General features: G+C 40.4%; 1 protein-coding gene across 1 annotated transcript; it reads left to right on the forward strand.

The window, feature by feature from the left end:
• Window positions 1-83: 83 nt before the first annotated feature.
• LOC117297740 (COBW domain-containing protein 1-like) lies at window positions 84-10,833 on the forward strand. The gene is made up of 12 exons (XM_033780889.1): window positions 84-189; window positions 1,538-1,676; window positions 1,775-2,013; window positions 2,529-2,625; window positions 4,073-4,164; window positions 4,893-4,952; window positions 5,495-5,579; window positions 6,011-6,097; window positions 7,750-7,794; window positions 8,256-8,312; window positions 10,107-10,251; window positions 10,717-10,833. The coding sequence occupies exons 3-12, from the start codon at window positions 1,839-1,841 to the stop codon at window positions 10,831-10,833; spliced, it is 960 nt and encodes a 319-aa protein (XP_033636780.1). The 5' UTR covers window positions 84-189; window positions 1,538-1,676; window positions 1,775-1,838.
• The last annotated feature ends 12,245 nt before the right edge of the window (window positions 10,834-23,078 follow it).

The raw sequence follows: 23,078 nt of genomic DNA on the forward strand, positions 1-23,078 counted from the left end.
GGACCAAACTCCAGGAAAACGGAAAAACGAGTAGCCTTTCGACAAGTGAGGGCGCTCTTTAAAGTCGTCTGCGAAGAGAACTCGGGTAAAAAACAACACATGCTTTTGTAACACTAACGCAGTTTTCATTTAATCTCACTCAGGGGGGACTCAGCTCAACTCAGGTAAATTAACTATTCATGAATTTGGGTAAGTGGTTGTGTATTTTACTGTTCTTGTCGACGTAAACAATGTAGAGCTAGAGGCATGTGTGTATGTAATTTGTAAAGTGTAAATTTTCTATCTTTCTTTTCCTGTACTTTGGTTTGAATTGATGTATATAATTTATAAAATAATTGAATGTGATTGTTGATGTCAATGGATGTTGTTCTTGTTTTCCATTTTAATTGAACATGTTAAATGAAGTGCCGACTTAGTCTACGACTTAGTCTGCGTAGGAGATGAGGCTTAGACGCACTGGACATGGCAGACACACTGGACTCTGGAGCGAACGCCTTCTCAATGCTTTTTTATATTTTATAGCCATTCATTATATACTTCCCCTTTAATCTTTAAAGTTTATAGGCCTATGATTTTTTTAATGATAGTTTCAAGTAATGCCTGGCTTAAAATGGAAAAGTTTCCAGATGGCGCCACCACTTCTCCATTCAATATGAAGTAATATAGTATCTAATTTACCTCAATAAGTTATCCCTTTTTGTAAAAATTAGTGAAAAAGTGGTGGCGCCATACGGAAAGTTATCCCGACTATATAATATTAATAGTAATACAGTACTATTCTAGTTACAACACACATAGCACACAGGGACCCACGGACGGCTTTACGTCATATTCGATGGACGAAGCAAAATAATGCCTAGTTGCAATAACGTAACCCTCCACTTCGCCGTCGGGAGGAGGGTTACAATATCGCAATTAAATAATGCCATGGTTGTGTAACGTACTGCCAAGGTCCTTGTTTGCTCTGTAGCCAAACGCAGACAGAAAAACAAACGAACTCAAATTCCGTTCAATATGAAACACACTGATTTATTTAATACTTCGAGAAAGACAACTTATTCCATGCTCACTCACTGAACTCAACATTTGGTCTGTCTACACATCTTAATCATACACAATACATTTCTAGAAAAGGCGCCAAAACAACGCATCCGGTCCGCGCACCTGGATAATCTCTTATAATTATGTTATACAATGTAATACATCATCGATAGTTCGTCCAATCACAGAACAGTTCACCAAAAGTTCAAGCTAGCTGCCGTGGGAGCGTTGTCCTCCAAGATCCGGCAAGGCCACTCCAACGCACCGGCGGGGCGCACAGTTTCAGTTCGTTACAGTTGGTTACAAGTGTTTTGCTTGAAATCACTTTCAGCAAACTGCAAAACTGCTGTTTTGGCTCGCTTTAGATTGTGCTCAATTAGTTCTGATAATCTACGACCACCACGAGGATGGAGGGTTACAATTACCGCATCTGAACTAAAACTAAAAATAATAAAAATATTGATTATTATTCTTAATTATTGTTCCTCCATACCAGAGAGAGTGTTCCAGATGACTTCTCATCCAATGTCAGCTGCTTTACAGATTCATTAAAGCTATAAACCACTGACAAAGACCCTCCGAAACTTTGAGGCCACCTCTTCCTCTCGGAACTACATAATTTACTCAACGTAGAGGTACGTGTACCAGAAATTTCCTATTTTATTTTATTTAATAGAAATAAACCACTTAAATATGCCCTATCTTGTTTAACGTTATGTTTTGTATTGTCCAGGTGTCGATCACTAAAATTACAAATCACAAACATTGAAGCAACGAAACGAACCCTCAGCAGCAACATGACGGACAGTTCAGACGAAGAATGCCCAGAGCTAATACCAGCAGTGACTGCAAAGATTCCAGTCACAATCATCACAGGATTCCTTGGTGCCGGAAAGACGACCCTTCTCAACTATATTTTAACGGAGCAACATGACAAGAAAATTGCAGTCATTTTAAACGAGTTTGGAGAAGGTATATAACTATGGTGTTGGTAGAAGTAGGATACCAGGCCTAGAATGACATGGAAGCTATAGTGCCCCTGGGCCCAATTTCATAGAGCTGCTTAAGCACAAAATTTTGCTTAAGCGAAAAAATCCTTGCTTAGTAAAATCAGATTACCGGCCAAGACTACACTTAATTGTTATGCTTAGTAAACAATAGCTAAATACCAGTCATAAGCAATGTATATTGCATGAAATTTTGGCCAGTAACATGTGTAAAATAAGCGAGCTATTTTCGTGCTTAAGCAATTTTTTTGCTTAAGCAGCTCCATGAAATTGGCCCCTGGTCTTGGCCTTGTTGCCCCTTCAAAAGTTTTCCATAGTTTTTAAGATTTTCCATTTGAAGTGCCCTTTGCAAAATGAAAATGGTCTTGCCCTCTCAAAGATGAAATTCCATGCCTGAGGTAAAAAAAGAGTGCAAGAAATATCGTATCTTAGAAGTTGGGATAACTTGTTGAATTTTCTTGCTCGTTGTATTTTCATCAGGTAGTTCTGTGGAGAAGTCAATGTCTGTCGGACAATCGGGTGAACTCTATGAAGAATGGCTAGAGCTGCGCAATGGCTGTCTTTGCTGCTCTGTCAAGTGAGTATAGCTTCATCATCAGCTTTCATCAGCCTCCCGCCTTCCACGTTGGTGAAAACTCAAATAAACTAAACTTTGTAGGGGAGCGCCAGTCGGATATCAAGAATGGTTTTGGATCCCATACAATAACACATATATTTTGAATGAATTGTGGGGGTGTATCAACAGTGGAAATGTCTATAGCTGCATTGTAAACCTTTGTTTCTAGCCTCTAGCCTCTCACGTTGGTAAAATTACAGTTCTTTAGGGGAGGCGCCAGTCTCATGCCAAGTGTGGTTTAGGAGGTGCACACCAACCTCGCTACCATGGGCAGCGCGCCGTATCACGCTAGCTCTGCGTACGTCTCTAACCCCTGAGAGGGAAACTCCGATCCGTGTCTTTTAATGGCTATCATATACGCGCAAAATATGAAATGCTGTGCGTCTTCAAAAAAGCTTGTTGTACGTATTCATCACGCAACACTGAACGCCAAGGCAAGTTTATGACTTTTATTACACACAGCGCATCCAGCCTGTGCGCGACTAACGCCCAACACAGAACGGATCAACCACAGGACTAATTATAATATCCCTTATATTTTGATATTTTGAAGTCGCACTTCCATGGGTTATGATCGAGCAAGGCATGCTGGGAAAAAATGGCGCGGAGAGATTGATCACCCCGGGGAACGAGGTTGGGTGCACACATACTTTTGCCTACAGATTTGTGTGGACTTGCTATTGTTGTTCTAAGTTTTATCCCCTTGTGGGGACCTTTGTTCCATTGTATAATAGTCCCCACCGCTCGGTGTATGCTAGGACAATATTACATGTTATATAACTGACATACAGATCCTTGTCATTTGATTGGTGGTGCGTACTTAACGTGCTATTACTCCCATCCGCACTGGCGATCAAAAAGACCTATTTGCCCATGGGGGAATAGCATTTCCCATTCAACAGTTAGGATCATCCTTGTTCCCAATGTTTTTGAGCAGTACAGCGCCGCCGCGCCGCTGCTAAAACAGAGGAGTACCTGTCCAAAAAGATGTGATCCGATTTGTGCATTGTTGCCGCTACCGCGGCGCTATAGTATTTTTGGTTGTCAGTAATTTGTTAGATTTTTCATAATGTTATACTTTTAAAATACATCAAATGACAAGGATCTATATGTCAGTTATATAAAACAAATGTTGAGTGGCTTTAATTCTAGAATGGAAGGAATATTATCGCTCGGTAAAATTTGGACTGTTCCATTTCAGTCCAAATTTTACCTTGCGATAATATTCCTCCCATTCCACTCTGAGCCACTCAATATTTGTATATTGAAATTCAAATCTGATATCTGCTTTGTGTACATACAATCTAAGCTGTGTGTATTCTTCATCAGTTATACTGGCTGAAAGTTTAGTGCAGAAATTGAAGTTTTTCCCCCCAAAAAGTGTAAAGTCTTTATTTTTTGTTTTCAGGGATAACGGTGTAAAAGCAATCGAGAACTTGATGATGAAAAGAGGGAAGTTTGATTATATTCTTCTGGAGACGACAGGATTGGCAGACCCAGGTACAGTGTAATATAATAATATAATATCAAAGTCTGATATAGCGCACGTTTCTGTTAAACACAAACAAGGTACTCAAGGCACTGAGTATACACAAACTTTCAGAAAGATAGGTTATTGCAGTGATGAATTCTGAGACCCAATTATGAAGCACCTTATAAGGGTTTACAAGGTGCTACGGCGCATTTAGCAGCCACAGCCAGGAACACCGGGGCGAACCCCTTCTCTTTTTCGATAAGTGCACTGGGTTCTTTTACATGCGTTACACAACACATGGGACCAACGGCTTTACGTCTCATCCGAAGGACGAAGCAATGGTTAAGTGTCTTGCTTAAGGACACAAGTGTCACGGCTATTCATTTGATTTAACCACCCGGGCCTGAAATTAGTTTGGGTTTGAGAAATTGTCTGGAGCGGGGCTTGAACTGACGACCGGATCCGTGTACTGGCGCTCTACCAACTGAGCTATCCAGCCCTATGGTGGCATTTCCCTATTTTTAGGCAATAGATGTTTTCAGGGATGCCAGTCAGAAGCCATATAACCGTTGGCTGCTGTATAGCCGGGGATCACACCCAAGTTTACAATACAACCTGGGAAGCGGCAGCCAGCGGATCACCTTAAGGGGTTTAAACTTTTAAATATAAGACTTTTAAGTATTTTGATAAAGTTGTAAAGTAGAACCTAATTTTAAAATGAATAAAAATGGTTTATATATCTCTTCTATATTAGGTCCAATTGCCTCAATATTTTGGTTGGATGATGAGCTCGGCAGTGATATTTATCTAGATGGTAAGCACAGTACACAACAATATTGTTTGTTTTTTTTGCACTGTATACTCGAGACTTTCCCGAGTTCTGTGAAAAAAATCACAGGCATCGGAAAAAAAAACTGAGTAGACAGTGCTTACACTCATCGGTGTTAGGGTCAAACCAAATAATATTCTTGATTCCCCATGCAACTTTAACAATCTATTTAGTACGTAACAGTTTTGTGAATGGCAAACTTCAATGACCTTTTATTGTTCTGCTCTATTGTTCTGCTCTCGTCGGACTTCATATTCGGGGTAGAAAGTCTCACAGGATCTGTGATCTTGTGAAAATACATTGACTGTTTTTTTTTTGCTGCTTTCTCAGCAAGTGGACATGTATTCTACTGAAACTTTCATATGTGACTTTTACTGTTTTTTTCTTAATAATGTTGCCGATAAATAAGCATTACAGTGACAAAAACCAGTCTATGACCCGACCGTCGAAGCATTGCCAGGCCAGGCAGCTACTATTCATAGTATTCCAATAATTATTAAGGCTTTTATTGTTTTTCAATTGATCAGGAATTGTAGTGGTGGTAGATTCAAAGTACGGCCCTCAACACTTACAAGAAGTCAAACCAGCTGGCGTCATCAACGAGGCTGTGAGGTAAGGCAGAGTAGTAGGTTAGGAGTGAGGAGTTAAGACCTGCACTCTCTTGTCTTTTGGTTGGAGTGAGGCTTGGGCAACTAGTGAAATTCACTACTCGACTAGTCGCACCTCAAATAGTCACGACTTCTTAATTTTTAATTACCAAGATGCATTGCGGCATAATGTTTGCCGCAGGCACAATATAGTAAAATTCCTGCTGAACAAATTGAAGGATTGTGTCACTGATGTCAGATTGTGCTTCGTATGTAAATTGTGTTTTCTACATCATTGGGTCTCAGAATTCATAACTTCCATAACCTATCTTTCTGAGAAAATGTATATTATACTAAGCGCCTTGAGTACCTTGTTGGTAGATACACTCGCTATATAAGACGTGGGTATTATTGTTATTACTATATAACTGGTGCAAATATTTATTGTGAATCCAGACAAGTAGCCCTGGCAGATCTTATTCTTCTCAACAAGACGGATCTCGTTTGCAAAGAAGAGTTGAGTGACGTCAATCGACAGATCAGGTTAGTTTCAAACCATTCAAATTGCAAAACAAAATGTTCATCAGGGCCCAAATTTAACACTGGACTGCAGGCCTGAGGCCAGTGATTTTAGCATCTGGCCGGTAAACTTTACAAATCTGGTGGTCTTGTGTGTTTAAACAGCCAATAAAGGATGATCTCAAATATATAGTAAAACAGTTTTCTAATAACTGCAGTCCCCCCAAAAAAATAACGAGTCTCTTACATCATGTTAAAACATGGTAAAAATGGCTTTTTTTCTCCAGAACGCTCCAAGCCAAATTTCTGAAAAACGCGGGGTCAAACAAACCCGCGGGACAAAGGAATCGTGACGCCAGTGGCGGCTTTTTGATGTGGAAAATAGCGCCCTCAGTTTGCCAAAGCTGGAAAACTGTGTTCAAACCCAATTAGGGGAAAATCGTCACTGGCGTCAAGGGGTCACTATAATAGATAAGCCATTTTTGACTCTCTGCTGAAAAAAACGCGCGGCCGAGTGCATTTTTGACTTGAGTTATTTATTATTAAATGCAAATTTTGAGAGTAAAATGGTTATTAACCGGTATCTACAATGTGTATTTGGCCATAAAAATGTAATAGTTGAAATATTCAGATCATCCTTTATTGGCTGTTTAAATAATAACACCTCACTGTGATTATAACTTAAACTGATAAATACAAATATTTTTCAATTCTTTTGAGTATTGAAGTATTATCGCATTAGACAATTTGAGATAAATCTTCTCTTCATGCTTGTTCTCAAAACAGGCTCAAATGTGAAACTGTGTAGGTAGTGTTTTAATAATAATAATAATAATTGTGGCTTCTTATAAAGCCCACATTTCCGTCACCCAGTGACGCTCCTGGCGCTGTAACATACAGTATTTCCTGCCAGATTGTGGGGCTACGTTTGAATTATGAAATGCTTTACAAGATGCTGTAGCGCAATTTGCTGCCGATCGGACCAGGAACACCGGGGCGAACCCTTCTGTTTTCGATAAGTGCACTGGGTTCTTTTACATGCGTTACATAACACATGGGACCAACGGCTTAACGTCCCATCCGAAGGACGAAGCAATGGTTAAGTGTCTTGCTTTATAAGGACACAAGTGTCACGACAGGGATTCGAACCCACACTCTGCTGATCAGAAACACCAGAGTTTGAATTTGGTGCTCTTAACCGCTCGGCCGCGACACTTCTCATTTTGTTTCTGGTTTTGTAACACTCTCTGGTCCAGTCAAAGTTTTTGAGCTACAAGCCCTGCAGTTTTGAGGATGTTTTCCCAACTTGAGCCCTGGGCCCAATCTTCAGAAAGCTGTTTAGCATGAAAATTTGCTTAGCATGAAATTTCTGCCTTGATAAAAACAGGACTACCTACCAAATTTCCATTTGCTGCATATTGCTTGTTACTGGGTTTCAGCTGTTGTTTGCTTATCCTGAACATCACGTGGAAATTTGGTCGGTAAACCTGTTTTTATCGAGGCAGAAATTTCATGCTAAGCAAATTTTTGTGCTAAACAGTTTGATGAAATTGGGCCCTGTTTCATGATGCATGTCTCTAAAACAAGAAGAATGTTGTGGATGAACTCTTTCATAAGAAACATATTTTGCCCCTCCTTGTAATTTGTTCATTGCTTGTTTATTTGCCCTTTCTCAGGTCTATCAACAGCATTGCAAAGTTGGTCGAGACGCATAAAGCAATGTGAGTATGATTATTTTAAACTTCACTTTGGCGTGGTGTGGCCGAGCGGTCTAGTTCTCCGGTCACCTTGTTTTGTCAGCAGCAGAGTGTGGGTTCGAATCCCGGTTGGGTTGGGAAGGGAGCACATTCTGCTTAGCCAGATAGGCTTCTTTGTGGATGCTACCAATGCCTACATCCTTACCGGCTGTGAAGGGAAAATAACCTTGTTTTAGTGTCAGGAGTAGGTGGCAACGTGCCCCATGTAACAGTTAAGTGTAGCCGTCACCTTGAAGTGGCTGTTTTTGGACTTGTGATGTTAGTTGATCTCTTATAAAAAACTTGTTTCTAAAATAAGGACCCGGATAGTTTGGCCTTCATGAAGTGCACTGTGTGATTGTCTTTCTACCCGTCTTAATTTCATCGGTAAAGCATTTCATTTTTAAAATACTCTGTTTGGTTTGGTTTCTTTTTTCAATTTACAGGACAGATCTGGACCTTATATTAGATCTACATGCATATGATAACAATGGAGAAAGGAGGTAAGCGTGATGTTATAATGCTTTATCTTCCAGTAAGCGCTTATCCACCAATCAGATGCTTGAACTGGAGGTGGTATAAAAACCTGTATACTACTTCCTCTGTTTTTATTGCACAGTGCGTATTGTGAGTGTCAATGTGTTACGATCCAAATACGGACAGTGCAAAAATTACATTCTAAACTTTGTGCGCTTCGTCGTGAAATAACGTTCTGAAATTTTAAACTTTGCGCGTTGACGTGAAACTTGAAAATAAATTTGTTATAACACGCGTGCTCGTGGAATACAAAAAAAATACAGCGCGTCTGCGTCCCATATCCAACTCGGCCTTCGTCCTCGTTGGATATGGGACGCAGGAGCGCTATATTTTTCCGAATTCCACTCGCGCTTGTGTGATTGATAACTAATAATATGTGTTGGGCCTTCCCCCTGGTCTTCTCCTCTCACACCCCTCACAACAAGATGCTAAAAAAGAAAAGAAGATTTACTATTAAGGGGTTCATCTTGAAGGAATGTGTACAATGAGAACCATATTGTATATGGCAGGTTAGCTTCGTTTACTTACATCAGCTTCAAATCACAGTTTCTCAAAGACATCCACTACAGAAATACACACTCAATAACATCAAAGCCCAATTTCATAGAGCTGCTTATTAAGCACAAAAAGTTACTATGCACAAAACATTTTTGCTTAACAAAACTATTCTAACAGCCACAATGCAATATAATATACCAGTATTGACTGGTTTCCTGCTTTGTTTTGAATTGTCGGAAATTGTTGCTTGAGCAACATATGAATTTTAAAGGGAAGGTACACGTTTGGTAATTACTCAAAACAAATACTAACTATAAAACTGACTTGGTAACAAGCATTTGAGAGCTGTTGATAGTCTAAAACATTGTGGGAAACGACTCCCTCTGAAGTAATGTAGTGTTTGAGAAAGAGGTAATTTCTCACTAAAATAAAGACTTCTATCTAGAAGTCTTTTATTCTTATCTGAAAGAACACAAGCTCGTCCAACAAGGGTGTTTTTTCTTTCATCATTTTCTTGCAACTTCGATGACCAATTGAGCCCAAATTTTCACAGGCTTGTTATTTTATGCTTATGTTGGGATACACCAAGTGAGAAGACTGGTCTTTGACAATTACCAAACGTGTACCTTCCCTTTAAGTAAGTAGGTAAAAGCAGTGGACACTATTGGTAATTACTCAAAATAATTATTAGCATCAAACCTTATTTAGTAACGAGTAATGGGGCGAGGTTGATGGTATAAAACACTGTGAGAAACGGCTCCCTCTGAAGTGCCATAGTTTTCGAGAAAGAAGTAATTTTCCACGAATTTGATTTCGAGACCTCAAGTTTAGAACTTGGGGTCTCGAAATCAATCATCTAAACGCACACAACTTCGTGTTGCAAGGGTTGTTTTTCTTTCATTATTATCTCGCAACTTCGATGACCGATTGAGCTCAAATTTTCACAGGTTTGTTATTTTATGCATATGTTGAGATACACCAAATATGAAGGCTAGTCTTTGACAATTACCAATAGTGTCCACTGCCTTTAAGTCTGTCCTTACTCCTTGGTGGAGAGAAGCAATTGTGATAAAGTGCCTTGCTCAAGGACACAAGTTTCATGGACAACCAGGACAGGATTTGAACCCACATTCTGTAAATTACAGAATTTGATTTCACCATCCTAGACCGCTCGGCCATAACACCCCACTATATGAAATGTCCCATGTCTAATACTTTACTGAAGGAAGCTTCTTAAAAAAGATCTTATGTTTTCACTACAGTGGTTTAGAGATTCTTCAAGATAGAGGTCTTAATATGGACTTGGTGTCTGAAGGGGACAGCCATCATTTAGATCGTACCGTCACCACAGTATCATTCCGTCTGGAAGGAAGCATGGATGCCAAAGAGCTGGACACATTCATGCAGGTAGGTTTCTTACTATTTAAAGGCAGTGGACACTATTGGTAATTACTCAAAATTAATTTTAGCATAAAACCTTACCTGGTAACGAGTAATGGGGAGAGGTTGATAGTATAGAACATTGTGAGAAACGGCTCCCTCTGAAGTGACGTAGTTTTTTGAGAAAGAAGTAATTTCTCACTCAAATAGTGAAGCTTTTTAATAGGCATCTGAAAGCACCAAATTTGTGCAACAAGGGTTTTTTTCTGTCATTATTCTCTTTCAACTTTGATGACCAAATGTCTATACAACGTCTATAACAATGTTCTATACTATCAACAGCTCCCCATTACTCGTTACCAAATAAGTTTTTATGCCAACACTTATTTTGACTTATTACCAATAGTGTCCAGTGCCTTTAAATTCCTACACAACTGTCTGCTCCAGAGAACGTGGACCAACTTTTTTTCTTTCCTATAAAATCTTTTAAAGGATCTACTTTGGGAGAAGAACATTCTAAACTCTGAGAGTCAGCCCATGGAAATACTCAGGATGAAGGTAATCAATTCAATTGATTCATTATTCCATTTGCAAGTTAGATTTGAATAAAGTCTTGTACAATGACTTTCTTGCCTCAAATCCTATAATGCTTTTCTTAGTCACAAGTTACTGTTAACATTTAAATTCCTCAGACTATAGACGATGTGACCTATGTTTACATTCAAACCGCCCTCTGTTGACATAACACTTGTATACGTCATGTTTTGCAAAAAGACACGTAGTCATGGTTAGATTGCATACACTTTCTAGCTGGCTGCCAAAACACAAAGATTTTGCCCGGCGGTATGCGCGCTGATCATGTTATGCTTTTCGAGTGACGTCAGAGGTCACATCGTCTATAGAGACAGTTGCTATTTCAAATGGTTCGGGGCAAGCCATTGCATATCAACCTCCAGATGAGCAAACCCTAGGTGCCATACACATCCATTCATAATTGTGTATGGGTGGTCACTGTCTCTTACATAACTGCGCAAACGCTTGCCCCAAATCATGTGACACAGCAACTGTCTCGATAGTCTGAGTGACTTGTGATCAAGCATGTCATGGTACCAGAAAATATTCAAATCTTACACGCAAATGGCTAATTCAAATGGTTGTCTTGGATGTAGTGTTGGCTAGATGAGATCTCTTCATTTGTAAATGCTTGAACGAGCTACTGAAGCCAATCAGCCATAGCCAATCATTTTTAATAGCGGCTGAAGCTGTGTCTATCAATGCATGTGCTCCTAACATGGCCGATGAATGTGAGAGCCGTAGCCATCTAGATTCCTTTATCAGTGAAACTTGAAACCCCCCTCTTGCTCTATAGACCTTATGCATTGACGTCATCCAGCGGCCATCTTAGTGGAAAAACGGTGACGAAACAATCGAAACGCACAGATTTGTACGCACGGCGCACAGGATTGGCCAATGAACAACCTCCTTTTGACCTCTAGGTGAGGGCACCCTACTGAAATGACGTCATGTGCATAAGGTCTATTGAAAACCAGTTTGCCTCTAGACTGGTCTCCTGTCTTTATTCACAAGGATAAAGACAGGCACCGGTCTGAAAGACTCAGTGATTTCATTTGATATCATGATTTCATTGAATTAACCTGCAGTGACAAAAGCTTTCTATGTGTTATGATTGTCTGAGGTGACGTAATTCAAGTCAGCTTTCACTTCCGATCATCTGCATGCAGCGTGTGCGTAATGTTTGTACATCATATATTGTTGTTTTTTTCTCAAAGTAATATTTGTACATGGGACTGCAAAACTCTTTGTGAAACGGATGCGAGGTCAAAGGTACATATGGCAGCATCAGGTTTAGCATTATTCATGAGCCTGGAAGTGTGACAACATCCTGCTGGCGTCTGTAAATCATTAGTAGCTCCCTCTATTTGGCAAAATCTGCTTTTTGTAAGGCTTTATTGAGTTTGTTTTGTCTGAACCGTCCGCTCTTGCCAACCTTTGATTTTTTAACTGACTCGTAATATTTGAAGCGTTACTCTCTGGCTTTGGTTGATCTTTTGATGTGTTGTCATGGTTGTGTGATTTGATTTCTTGGATGTCTTTGAGCTCCGACTCACTCTACATGTACTTGTAACAAGATAAAGGATAAATTTGTCAGATCCTTTGAGCAGCAAAACAGAGAGTGTCGGGGTCTTGCTATGCATGTCAGGGCACTCCCAAACCCAGTACCTCTATCTGTAGTAAACAACTGTGCTTGAGTAAGTTATTGTTATTTAGAACCCACCATGTTTTAATTATAAACCCACACTCGCCCATGTTTCCCAGCGCTAACATCATTTGTGGGAGTTTGCTTTGTTATACCTCGACGCTGCAACAAAGCGGCTTTGAAAATTGGAGCTTCCAACTATGACGTTTTGAGAGGGATTACGTAACAGGGCTTTTCTCAGAAAAGCACTGGATAAGGGCATTCGAAATGATTGTTTTTTTTACACAATTGAAATCTATTTGTAATCATATGACTCGGTTTCATTGAAAACATTTGAAGTGAAATTCAGCAACGTTCACGACTTGACGTTTTCGTTCAAGCAGGTCTTTAACAAGACTCAGTACAGAAACATGAAATTGGACCCTGCAACTTTGATAGCTTTGCCTTACCTGGCCTGGTTTTTTTTTTTTGGGGGGGGGGTTGGGGTTGGGATTGGGATGGGGGGGGGGGGGGGCTTGCTGACTAGAGTGGTTTGAGATGTTTGCTTGTGGCCTATGAATAACATTCTTAATGCCTCTCTCCATTCCAAGTACACCTGTGAATCTGTTTGTTCTGAAACCGCCGCCTGACAGCTCGGGGGCTGGAGTGGTTGTAGAGATAAATCAGTGATTCTGTAACATTCCAGTTGCAACTCACTTGCCTTGTATGCAAAAACATAAATATTGGATCGTTTAACCGACCAATCTCTTCCCAATCACATCAGAATAGCCTGCAGTGTGGGAGAGGGTAAATGCCAATCATACACTGTAACATTTGACACACTGTAACATTCGACATAGAATGTTTCATATATCCTGTAAATCTATCACAATAATAATAATAAACCTAATAATAATTACTTCATTTACATTGCGCCTGCTCCATAAAACGTACACAAGTGCATAACAAAATGATTTTATAAATTAATTTTTTTTACAATGCACCCCTGTTTCAAAATTTCAAACTACTTCTCTATCTTCTTTGATGCTGGCACTGCCCTGTTGGCTTCTGCTATCTTAAATTTCAACAATTCATGACTCTCTGTAGCATTTCACTCACCAGATTACGGTCGTCATACAACTCACTATATTAACTAGCAAATGTTCCATGGGTCTATACTCGCTATGGTCGACAAGCTTTCACTTCAGCTGCACGACCACTAATGGAACTATCTCCCTCTCAATTTTCGTCAAGCTACCTCTACTGACTCATTCAAGTCTCTACTAAATACTCGTCTCTGTGTAAGGTTAATGTGCGTAAAAATAACAGTATGAAGCACTATATATATTTTTTATTAAACAGGACCCAATTTCATAGAGCTGCTTAATCACAACAAGTAGCTAAGCACAACATGCTTACCATATTAAGGGTAGCAGCCAAAATGTCATGCAACATCCCATGTACCATTTTTGACTGGTATTCTGTACATTTTTGCTCAGCAGAAAAATGCTATGTTTGAGTAATATGTTCTTCTTCAACCTAGAAGAGCTAGGCAGCTTATCTTAGAGAATGGGCTGCCCTATGATATGTATATGTAAATTTCCACTGGAAGAAATAGAGGCACCAAGGCAATGATGAAGGGCATGAAGCAATTTTCTGTTGACTCCATGAATCATCAGGCCCCATATTATCAACTATCTAAGCCTGTCTATAGTACATACCGCCCTCTATTGGCAAGCCCGCCTCTCTCCTCCTCACCCAGAGTACACCTGCGAGTCCAGACCATCCTGGCACCACTCAATAGCCTGGGGGGTAGGGGGGATTTGAGACAATCAATTGATAGTACCTTACATTCCAATCATAGCGCATCATTATTGTCTCATATGAATGGGAACATCTGGTGATGACCACACACAAAGGGTCCACTCATGTGGATTGTTCAAACCTGGTAAGCTTGGACAAGTACCTCCTTGATTTCCGAGCGGCCCTAAATTAAAATCGCCAAGCCTTGAAAAGCCCCCCTTAGTGGCTTTTGCATTCTTGATTATTGCATAAACTTATAACGCTCATTGAAGATTGGCCATACATGTCCATAGGTTTGATAAATGTTTTGATCTAGTTGGATGAACCTGTAGTATCTATACGTGTTCATGTTATCAGGAATTTGTTAAATTTGCACGTGTATAGTACTTGTGATATTGACATGGCAAACTTGTTGACACTGTAAGCTTTAAAGGTAGTGGGCACTATTTGTAGTTACTCAAAGTAATTATTAGCATTAAACCTTACTTGGTAACGAGTAATGGAGAGAGGTTGATAGAATAAAACATTGTGAGAAATGGCTTCCTCTGAAGAAACGTAGCTTTTGAGAAAGAAGTAATTTTCCACGAATTTGATTTCGAGACCTCAGAATTAGATGTTGAGGTCTCGAAATCAAGCATCTAAAAGCACACAACTTTTTGTGACAAGGTTTTTCTTTCTTTCATTATTATCTCGCAACTTCAACGAACAATTTAGCTCAAATTTTCACAGGTTTGTTATTTTATGCATATGTTGAGATGCACCAAGTGAGAAGACTGGTCTTTGACAATTACCAATAGTGTCCAGTGTCTTTAAATACTCTTCTCAGTTGATGCCAATCTTCATTCATTCATTCGTTTATTTATTGGTCATTTGAAAAACTTACTTGGTAATGAGCAATGGAAAGCTGTTAATAGTAAAAAACATTGTGAGAAACAGCTTCCTGTGGAGTTACGTAGTTTTTGAGAAAGAGGTAATTTTCTCACTCAAATAATAAAAGACTTCAGCGGCCTGAAGCCTTTTAATGTGCATCGGAAAGCACACAAATTTGTGCAACAAGGGTGTTTTTTCTTTTATTATTCTCTTGCAAATTTGATGACCAATGGAGTCAAAATTCTCACAGATTTGTTATTTTATGCATTTTATATGTTGGGATACACCAAGTGAGAAGACTGGTCTTTGACAATAACCAACGGTGCCCAGTGCCTTGTCAGCTATACTATCCCGACTAGGGTATCCATATACCCCAATGTGACCCCTGATCTCCCGATGTGGATATCGGCAATATCCAATCAGGTAAACCTAGGGCGACAACAACAACACCTTCTCCAATAGTATCCCTAATGAAACTAGCCCTCTCCACCTCTCTCTGAGTGGCCCAGAGTGTATAAATACTGCCCTCTAGTGTTAGGTAGCCTCACCTGTCTACTGCACCCAAAGCAGGTCAGTGTGGCACCAACTGCCAAGTCAGCCTGGGGGCAATGCAGGCAATTTAAAACATTGATGACATAGACAGATGTGGCCCATCAAACTACCTTAGGGCCCCTGAGTCCTCATTGGACCCCACACACTGAAGCATTTCTTGCTTAAAGGAGATGAGTTTGTTTCTCTTCTTTTCTTTGAAACATTTTAGGGGGAACTTCTATCGATTGATTACGGAATTCATTCATGAGGTCATGAAGATGTATTGTGCCTATAGGCAACAATAATCAATTATCACTGATTCTCACTTTTGAGGATAAAGCACCAGACTTTTTTTTTTGCACCCTGCCTCGATTTGATGGTTACATTATACCTCTATGGTTACCTGACTTTAATGAGAGTTAAACAAGATGGCGATCGCACCAACAAACACACTGATTTAAAATCGCTAACAATTTAGACAATTACGGTGAATTGCAACAGCTATGAACATTGAAATCCTGGATGAAACAAAATAGATCGCAACAAGATCATGATTTTTTTTTCTTCTAAGAAGTTTTGTATCTGTTTTCTAATGACGTAAGGATGGACAGGTCTAGACCAATTAACACTAATTTATCTTTCACATAGTTTTTGGACTTGTGAACGTTACTACAAAATATCACAACTCTACCCTGCAGGAATGTCTGTAGCCCGAAAGAACGTTAACGTTTTATGAAATGGGGGTCATGACCACTGTTGTGCCTTCCCTTTAAAAGGAATACCTGTCCCTGGTATGGACCTTTAAGATTAAGGGGGTAAGACCATGCTGCACGCAAACCTCTGCCAGTCCTCTTGAGCGGTCTCCAACACCGTGTTGAAAGAGGGGCATCTGAACGCTGAGGTTAAGCAAACAGCATAACCATTTGTAGCAGATGCTAGAATGCTCAGAGTTAATGATGTGTCGCTCAACACAACCTAACTAGGCTACCTAGTGGACCCCCCCCCCTTTTTCCCATGTCACTTGTTGCCCTTGCAACATACATAGTTTTGATTTGCCAGTATTGTCAACAATGTGGCTTTGTTTCTCTGTATGGATAGATGGACAGCCAAGTTTACTCGCTGGATTTTTCGCTAATTTTGTATAAGGTTACCACCCTTAAAGTTTATCCCAACTTGTTGCCTTTACACTAGAAAGATAACATCACTTTGATAATTCAAGGTGTTCCCAACCCCCATCCTTCATGCTCTATATCAAAGTGTCCAAAGTCAGCTGTACACAAACGGGTAAATCTAGTCAAACTTTGAATACTGACCCGTAATCCCCACCATCTCCACCCCTCTGTTTTCTGACCATTGAGGCCCTGTGTCCCCTTGTTGTTGGGTAGTACTGGCATCTTCAGCATGTATATGCTAATGCTGGCTGGCACGTGTGAGGAAGGGGTCTTGCCGTCACCACCCACCTCTCTCCATGTCTGCCCACCTCTCCTCTCCATGTCTGCCCCCTCCCCACCTCCCCTTGTCAGGACCACCATGGCCAGGTTCCTCCTTCCACACCAAGCCCTACTCGGCCTACACTGACACTGTCAAACCATTGACATCTTTAGTCCTCCATATACACAGCACAATACACCCTCGCTTGCGGGGAGTCAGGGCAAATCAAAAGCCAACGAGTCGCCAGGAGCTATTTGCAGCTCAGGTAACCTGGTCTGGACAAGGTCTCGCTGAAATATTGTTTAGGTTTGCCCCTCATTCCAGTGATGTGATTCAGTGTCAGTGATGATGCTGACTGTGATGGGCTACCTTAATAGATTGAAGATGAGCTGTTGTGCTGTATGAATGGAATTAGGGAGAGTGGGTGGATGGTGTGAAGAGAGGGGGGGGGGGGGGTTGGGGTTGGGTAGAGACGATGAGGATGATGATGTGGGTTTTAAAGGGGAAGAGTCACAATGAATCCTTAGGATGAAGTAACTGGTTTATGCTCCTTATAGCTGTGTTAGATTTCTTGTTGTTATGAGATGGAAATTCGCATCAGGAAGAATGAATATTAATTTTAGTTTTACCCATGTACACCGATGTGTGTTAGCACTGTATAGTCAGTACATTTTTTTTCTCACAGAGCTTGGGAAACCGAGTATACAGTGCTACCACATTGGTGTATATGGGTAAAACCAAAGTTAAAGGAACACGTTGCCTTGGATCGGTCGAGTTGGTCTTTGAAAAGCGTTTGTAACCGTTAAGCATAGGAGGGTGGCCTCAGACATGGCTGTATTACTGTCCATTTGATGTACTTCATTTTGCAATTGCCCATTATTTTTATGACTTAACTTTCTGTATTTCCCTAAATTGAAACTACCTGGTGTGTACTGACATAGAGCAATGATTCCATCATCTTTAAGAGTTGATCTAATGATGACGGTTTTTACTACCGTGCCATATTTAAGAGGAAAAACAATTAGCTCTAACGAATCAGTTGCGGATGATGTACGGTTGTTTTAATGCTAATATTTATTAGACCAAAGGTGTAAACTACTTTTAATTATCCAGCCATCCGTCAAGACCTCTTTCTTTTGTCCGGTTTACAGTCCGAGACAATCTTGTCCCACAAATGTTGGAAATCAGTGGCCTCCGGCTGTGGCAAAACTTTTTAGCTACATTTCCCCATGATCTGGATGATTTGTTTACCTCTAAATTTGGATTAGCACCCCCTTCATCTGTGGCAGATGGTCGAGGCCTCGTGGGCTGAGTTGGCCCCATTGCTGTCTTGATTCTTGTCTCTTGCCTCCTTCCACGAGGGAGTATTTTTTTCTTGGACCTTTTAGCCTCATAATAACAAAGGAACCTCCCCCCAGAAGCACTCGCAGAGTTGTTGATTTTCAATTAATCTAAAAGTTCCTTCCTCCCAGATGCTTGCTTCATGATGCTGTCAAGAGAAGAAGAAGGAGGAAGATACCTCAAAAGGAAACAAGACGAAAAAACATGGTGCTTTGTTCCATTTTTTTGTCTTCTTCTTTCTTCTCGTCACATTTTGATGTCTGTTTTGAATTGTGCACTGGCGATGTCACGGGGCACCGGCGTGCATCATCATCAGGACTCTGTGATAGTGGTGCTTGAATCCCTCATTGTCGTCGGGACAGAAATGCCCGCAGGGCGTGCCGGGGACGGGTACAAGGGGGACGACAGACGAATTGCATGAGAAAATTGATCCGGAATATTGCGGTTGTTGACAATAATTTGTCGCGTGACGTGGCCGGCGGGGGCGCCAGAGGTGAAAATCAACATTCACCATTTACACTAGTGTTTATTAGTTTTCCCCGTGTCGGGGAGGTTGAGCATACATGGTGCTATGGAACCCTGGGAAGTGGAATCAATGAGCGGACAAACGATAAGTCATCCTATACTCTAGTCAGTCGCCATGATTTGATATTATATGTGTAATATCTTAATACAGATAAATAAATAACAGTCTTGATCACTGGAATAGAAAAAGCTGTCCCTGCCATGTTGTGGCCACTCAAATAAAAAACCTTGTTTGCAATTTACTTGTTTCACCAAGATTTGTCAACATAAAGGATTTATTTATAAGTGTCAAAGAACCCCTCCCCTTTTTTTGTAGGGGGGTGGGGTGGTACACAACACATACAACTTGTAAGTAGGGATGTGGTAAGGATTGGAAAATTCCTTTAATTGACAAATAGGTTAATGGGATTCCTCACTTAAATATCACTTGGAATTGTTTTCCAACTTTTAAAGGTGATGTCCCCCCCCCCCCTCCCGAAGAAGCTGAAAATGTTTGTCCTATCTTGTCCTGTAGTTAGACCATAACCAAATTGGTGGATTTTCTAAAGCTAGGGCTGTTGCTAAGTGTGTTGCTTAGGACGTTTTTATACTTCAACACATGGTGATGCAGCAATCCAACTGTAGTCATAGCCGTAGTCGCCACTTCTGATATTATCCTCATATCTTTCTGGAAATAAAAAAAAACAAGGGATTTTCAAAAGCAATTAACACTGTTCTTTTTTGTAAGCTTGAAGTTACCTGTGCAGAGAAGATGATAAATAATAAACTATAATAATAAACAACAGCATTTGTAAGGCACACTAATTTTACTGAAAAAGAAAAACATTCAAAGGCGCCAGTCAAGTTTTGTCAAGATATTGGAAAGCAAGCAAGAACAAGTGTGTGTAGAGTTTCTGCTGGAAGAGAGTGATGTTGTGGATTTGTCTGGGGTGTTCCGGAAGTGAGTTCCAGAGTCTTGGTGCTATATTGGAGAAAGCCCTGTCCCAGTAACTGATGAAGAAATGATAAGTTTTAGATGTGAGTGGCAAACCTCAAATAAGAAAGAGCAATGCAATCAGGTAGGGAAATAACTGCTGGAGGCAGCAAGTAGATAGGTGGCTAGATGAGATAATGAGACAAAGTATTTAAAGGCACTGGACACTATTGGTGATTACTCAAAATAGTTGTAAGCATAGAAACTTACTTGGTAATGAGTAATGGAGGGGACTGGACACCTTTGCATGGTCAAAGACCAGTGTCCTCACTTGGTATATCCCAATATATGCATAAAATGTGAGTATTTGGGCTCAACCGGTTATCAAAGTTGCAAGATAATAATGAAAGAAAAACCACCCTCATTACATAGAATTAAGAAAAACCACCCTCATTACATAGAGTTGTGTGCTTTCAGATGCCTGAAAAGGCTTCATGCCTGCAGCCTTTCCCCAATTCTCAGAATCAAATTTTGTGGTGAAAAACTACCCTTTTCGTCTCCAACATTGTTTTATAACAGCTTACCAGTGCTCTTTACGATCATTAATTTTTGAAGTAATTACCTAACATATACCTGCCCTTTAAACTACATAACTTTAAAACTGCCCTTTAATTCGTGTTTAAAACAGTTTTTTTTTTTTTTTTTAGACATTGATGCATGACCTCCTTGATATATTCATGCTGTTAATTGGCACCCAAATAACTGACAAAACTTCCAACCTCTTTCAGCTCCATTTTACCTCTTCGGTTTCCCCCCAGAAGGAATAAAACAAGACGGAAACATGGCCCTTTGTTTGTATTTCACGCCACAAATGGTAATATACATTTAGCACTTTGAAAGATCAAACAGTAGGGCTTGAACAAACACGCTCACCGCTGACATACTGACGGCGGTGATAAACAAATCCTGCATTCACCTTGACACATGTGTCTCCCATCAACCCAAATACAAACAAAAACGTGGTAAGGTGGACTCTAAGATATGGCACAGCCTTGGTGCAACTGCGAAATTAAAAAAAAGTATGGTTAAAGAGACAGTACAACCATGGAGGTAGAAGTGCAACATTTTGATTTTGAAAGGAAAAAAAAAAAACCTGTAGCTAAATGAATATTAAAGATACAGTAAACATTGGTGTTTTTGAGAAAAACTTCTATCACCTTAAACATTTGAAAAGTAAAACAGTGTTTTAAACATTGATGTGTTTATAGAAGGCAACCTGAAGAGAAGATAGAATACAATTAATATGGTGGTGCTAGTACATGTAAGTTTGCTTCAAGGCAGGTTAACTCGGTGACTGGTCTATATTCTGAAAGCCCCCTCGTAAGTTACAGGGTTAGGGGTTGGGTTATGGGTAGGGTTAGGGTTGGGAAAATACACTACTAGTAGGTGTGTCCGGACACAAGTTTGTTGGAACATATGGGTGTCAGAACATAGGTATATGTAATTACCGTTAACTTTTAATGCTAAACCTGATTGTATGACAAATTGGGTAGGAGAGCGTTTTGGTGTGAGTGTGTGGGGATAGGGGGTGGGGGCACCCCGTCCCCGGGGTGGGGTTTGACTGGATAGTTTCCCAAAGCATTATCAAAGTTTGAGGTAAATCTATTGTCAATCATGATGGAATGTCCAGTCTATCATCACTGTCAATCCAAGGTCCATTATACACTTTCTTTGTTTCAAGGCTTTGGTCACATTTGTTGGACCTGCCTGCAGGAAACAACATAACTAGTCCAGGAGTACAATTTTGCTCAAAAACAAATTAAAACAAACTGGTATTGTTTTCCTGTCTTGATTGAGTACATACAATACATCGCCGAGGGTCAACCTGCGGAGGAATTCGTCTCGGTGGGATTAGGAGGGAAATGGTACACAAACAGTGAGCACCTGAACACACCTATGCAGGGATTAGGTACACAAACATTACTGGATACCCGCTGACCTCCTGTTGGGGTATGAGTGAAAATATTGTGGGATTGAGTTTAGACATATGGAGGAAAGGTTTATGTGCTCCTGATTATGGTGAGGACTGTATTCTGAGGTATGGTGTCCTATAAGGGACATACTGTTTCTTAGTTGGATGAGATGGGCACGGTGTCCAATACGGGTCTTGGGGAATGAGTGAAAATATTGTGGGATTGAGGTTAGACATATGGAGGAAAGGCTCATGTGCTACTGAGTATGGTGAGGACTGTATTCTGAGGTATGGTGTCCTATAAGGGACATACTGTTTCTTAGTTGGATGAGATGGACACGGTGTCCAATCAGGTCTTGGGGAATGAGTGAAAATATTGTGGGATTGAGGTTAGATATATGGAGGAAAGGCTCATGTGCTACTGAGTATGGTGAGGACTGTATTCTGAGGTATGGTGTCCTATAAGGGATACTGTTTCTTAGTTGGATGAGATGGACACGGTGTCCGATAAGGGTCTTGGGGAATGAGTGAAAATATTGTGGGATTGAGGTTAGACATATGGAGGAAAGGCTCATTTGCTACTGAGGATGGTGAGGACTGTATTCTGAGGTATGGTGTCCTATAAGGGACATACTGTTTCTTAGTTGGATAAGATGGACACGGTGTCCAATACGGGTCTTGGGGAATGAGTGAAAATATTGTGGGATTGAGGTTAGACAAATGGAGGCTAAAAAGGCTCATGTTCTATGTAGGATGGTAAGGACTGTACCATTTCTGAGGTATGGTTTCTTAAAAGGGCCATACTCATTCTTCGTTATGGATGCCTAGAAGGGCCACCTCACTACTGTTTTTTTCATTGAATGAGCTATGAATGAGTGAAAATATTGTGGGATTGAGGTAAGACATAATGGGGGAGGATTAGAAAGGCTCATTGTGCTACGGAGGATGGTAAGGACTTTAACCGTTTCTGCATGCAGGCTTTGAAATATACCTACTTACAGAACCCACATCAATTGCCGTTGTACCTTGTACATTTGCTGTGGGGCCCTCTGCAAAGTTGCAATACAGGTTTAAATTTTCCTCATAGGAGTGCCCCTAAACAGCGGAAAATGTCTGTGCCCCTAAAGAATGAAACTCAAGGCCTGAAGTACATAAGATGAGGTACGATAAGAGACATACTGTTTAATAATTGAATGAGATGAGGTATGGATGCTTAGAAGGGCCATGTCACTACTGTTGCAATGTGATAAAGTATGGAGGCCTAGAAGGGT

Source organism: Asterias rubens, chromosome 12 (assembly GCF_902459465.1).
Source record: "Asterias rubens chromosome 12, eAstRub1.3, whole genome shotgun sequence".
NCBI classification, from domain to species: domain Eukaryota; kingdom Metazoa; phylum Echinodermata; class Asteroidea; order Forcipulatida; family Asteriidae; genus Asterias; species Asterias rubens.

Coding starts and splice junctions, on each gene's coding strand:
- LOC117297740 (XM_033780889.1), top strand. CDS start 1,839: ATGACGGACAGTTCAGACGAAGAATGCCCAGAGCTAATACCAGCAGTG. Junction 2,626..4,072: donor TGTCTTTGCTGCTCTGTCAA/GTGAGTATAGCT, acceptor TTTTGTTTTCAG/GGATAACGGTGTAAAAGCAA. Junction 6,098..7,749: donor GACGTCAATCGACAGATCAG/GTTAGTTTCAAA, acceptor GCCCTTTCTCAG/GTCTATCAACAGCATTGCAA.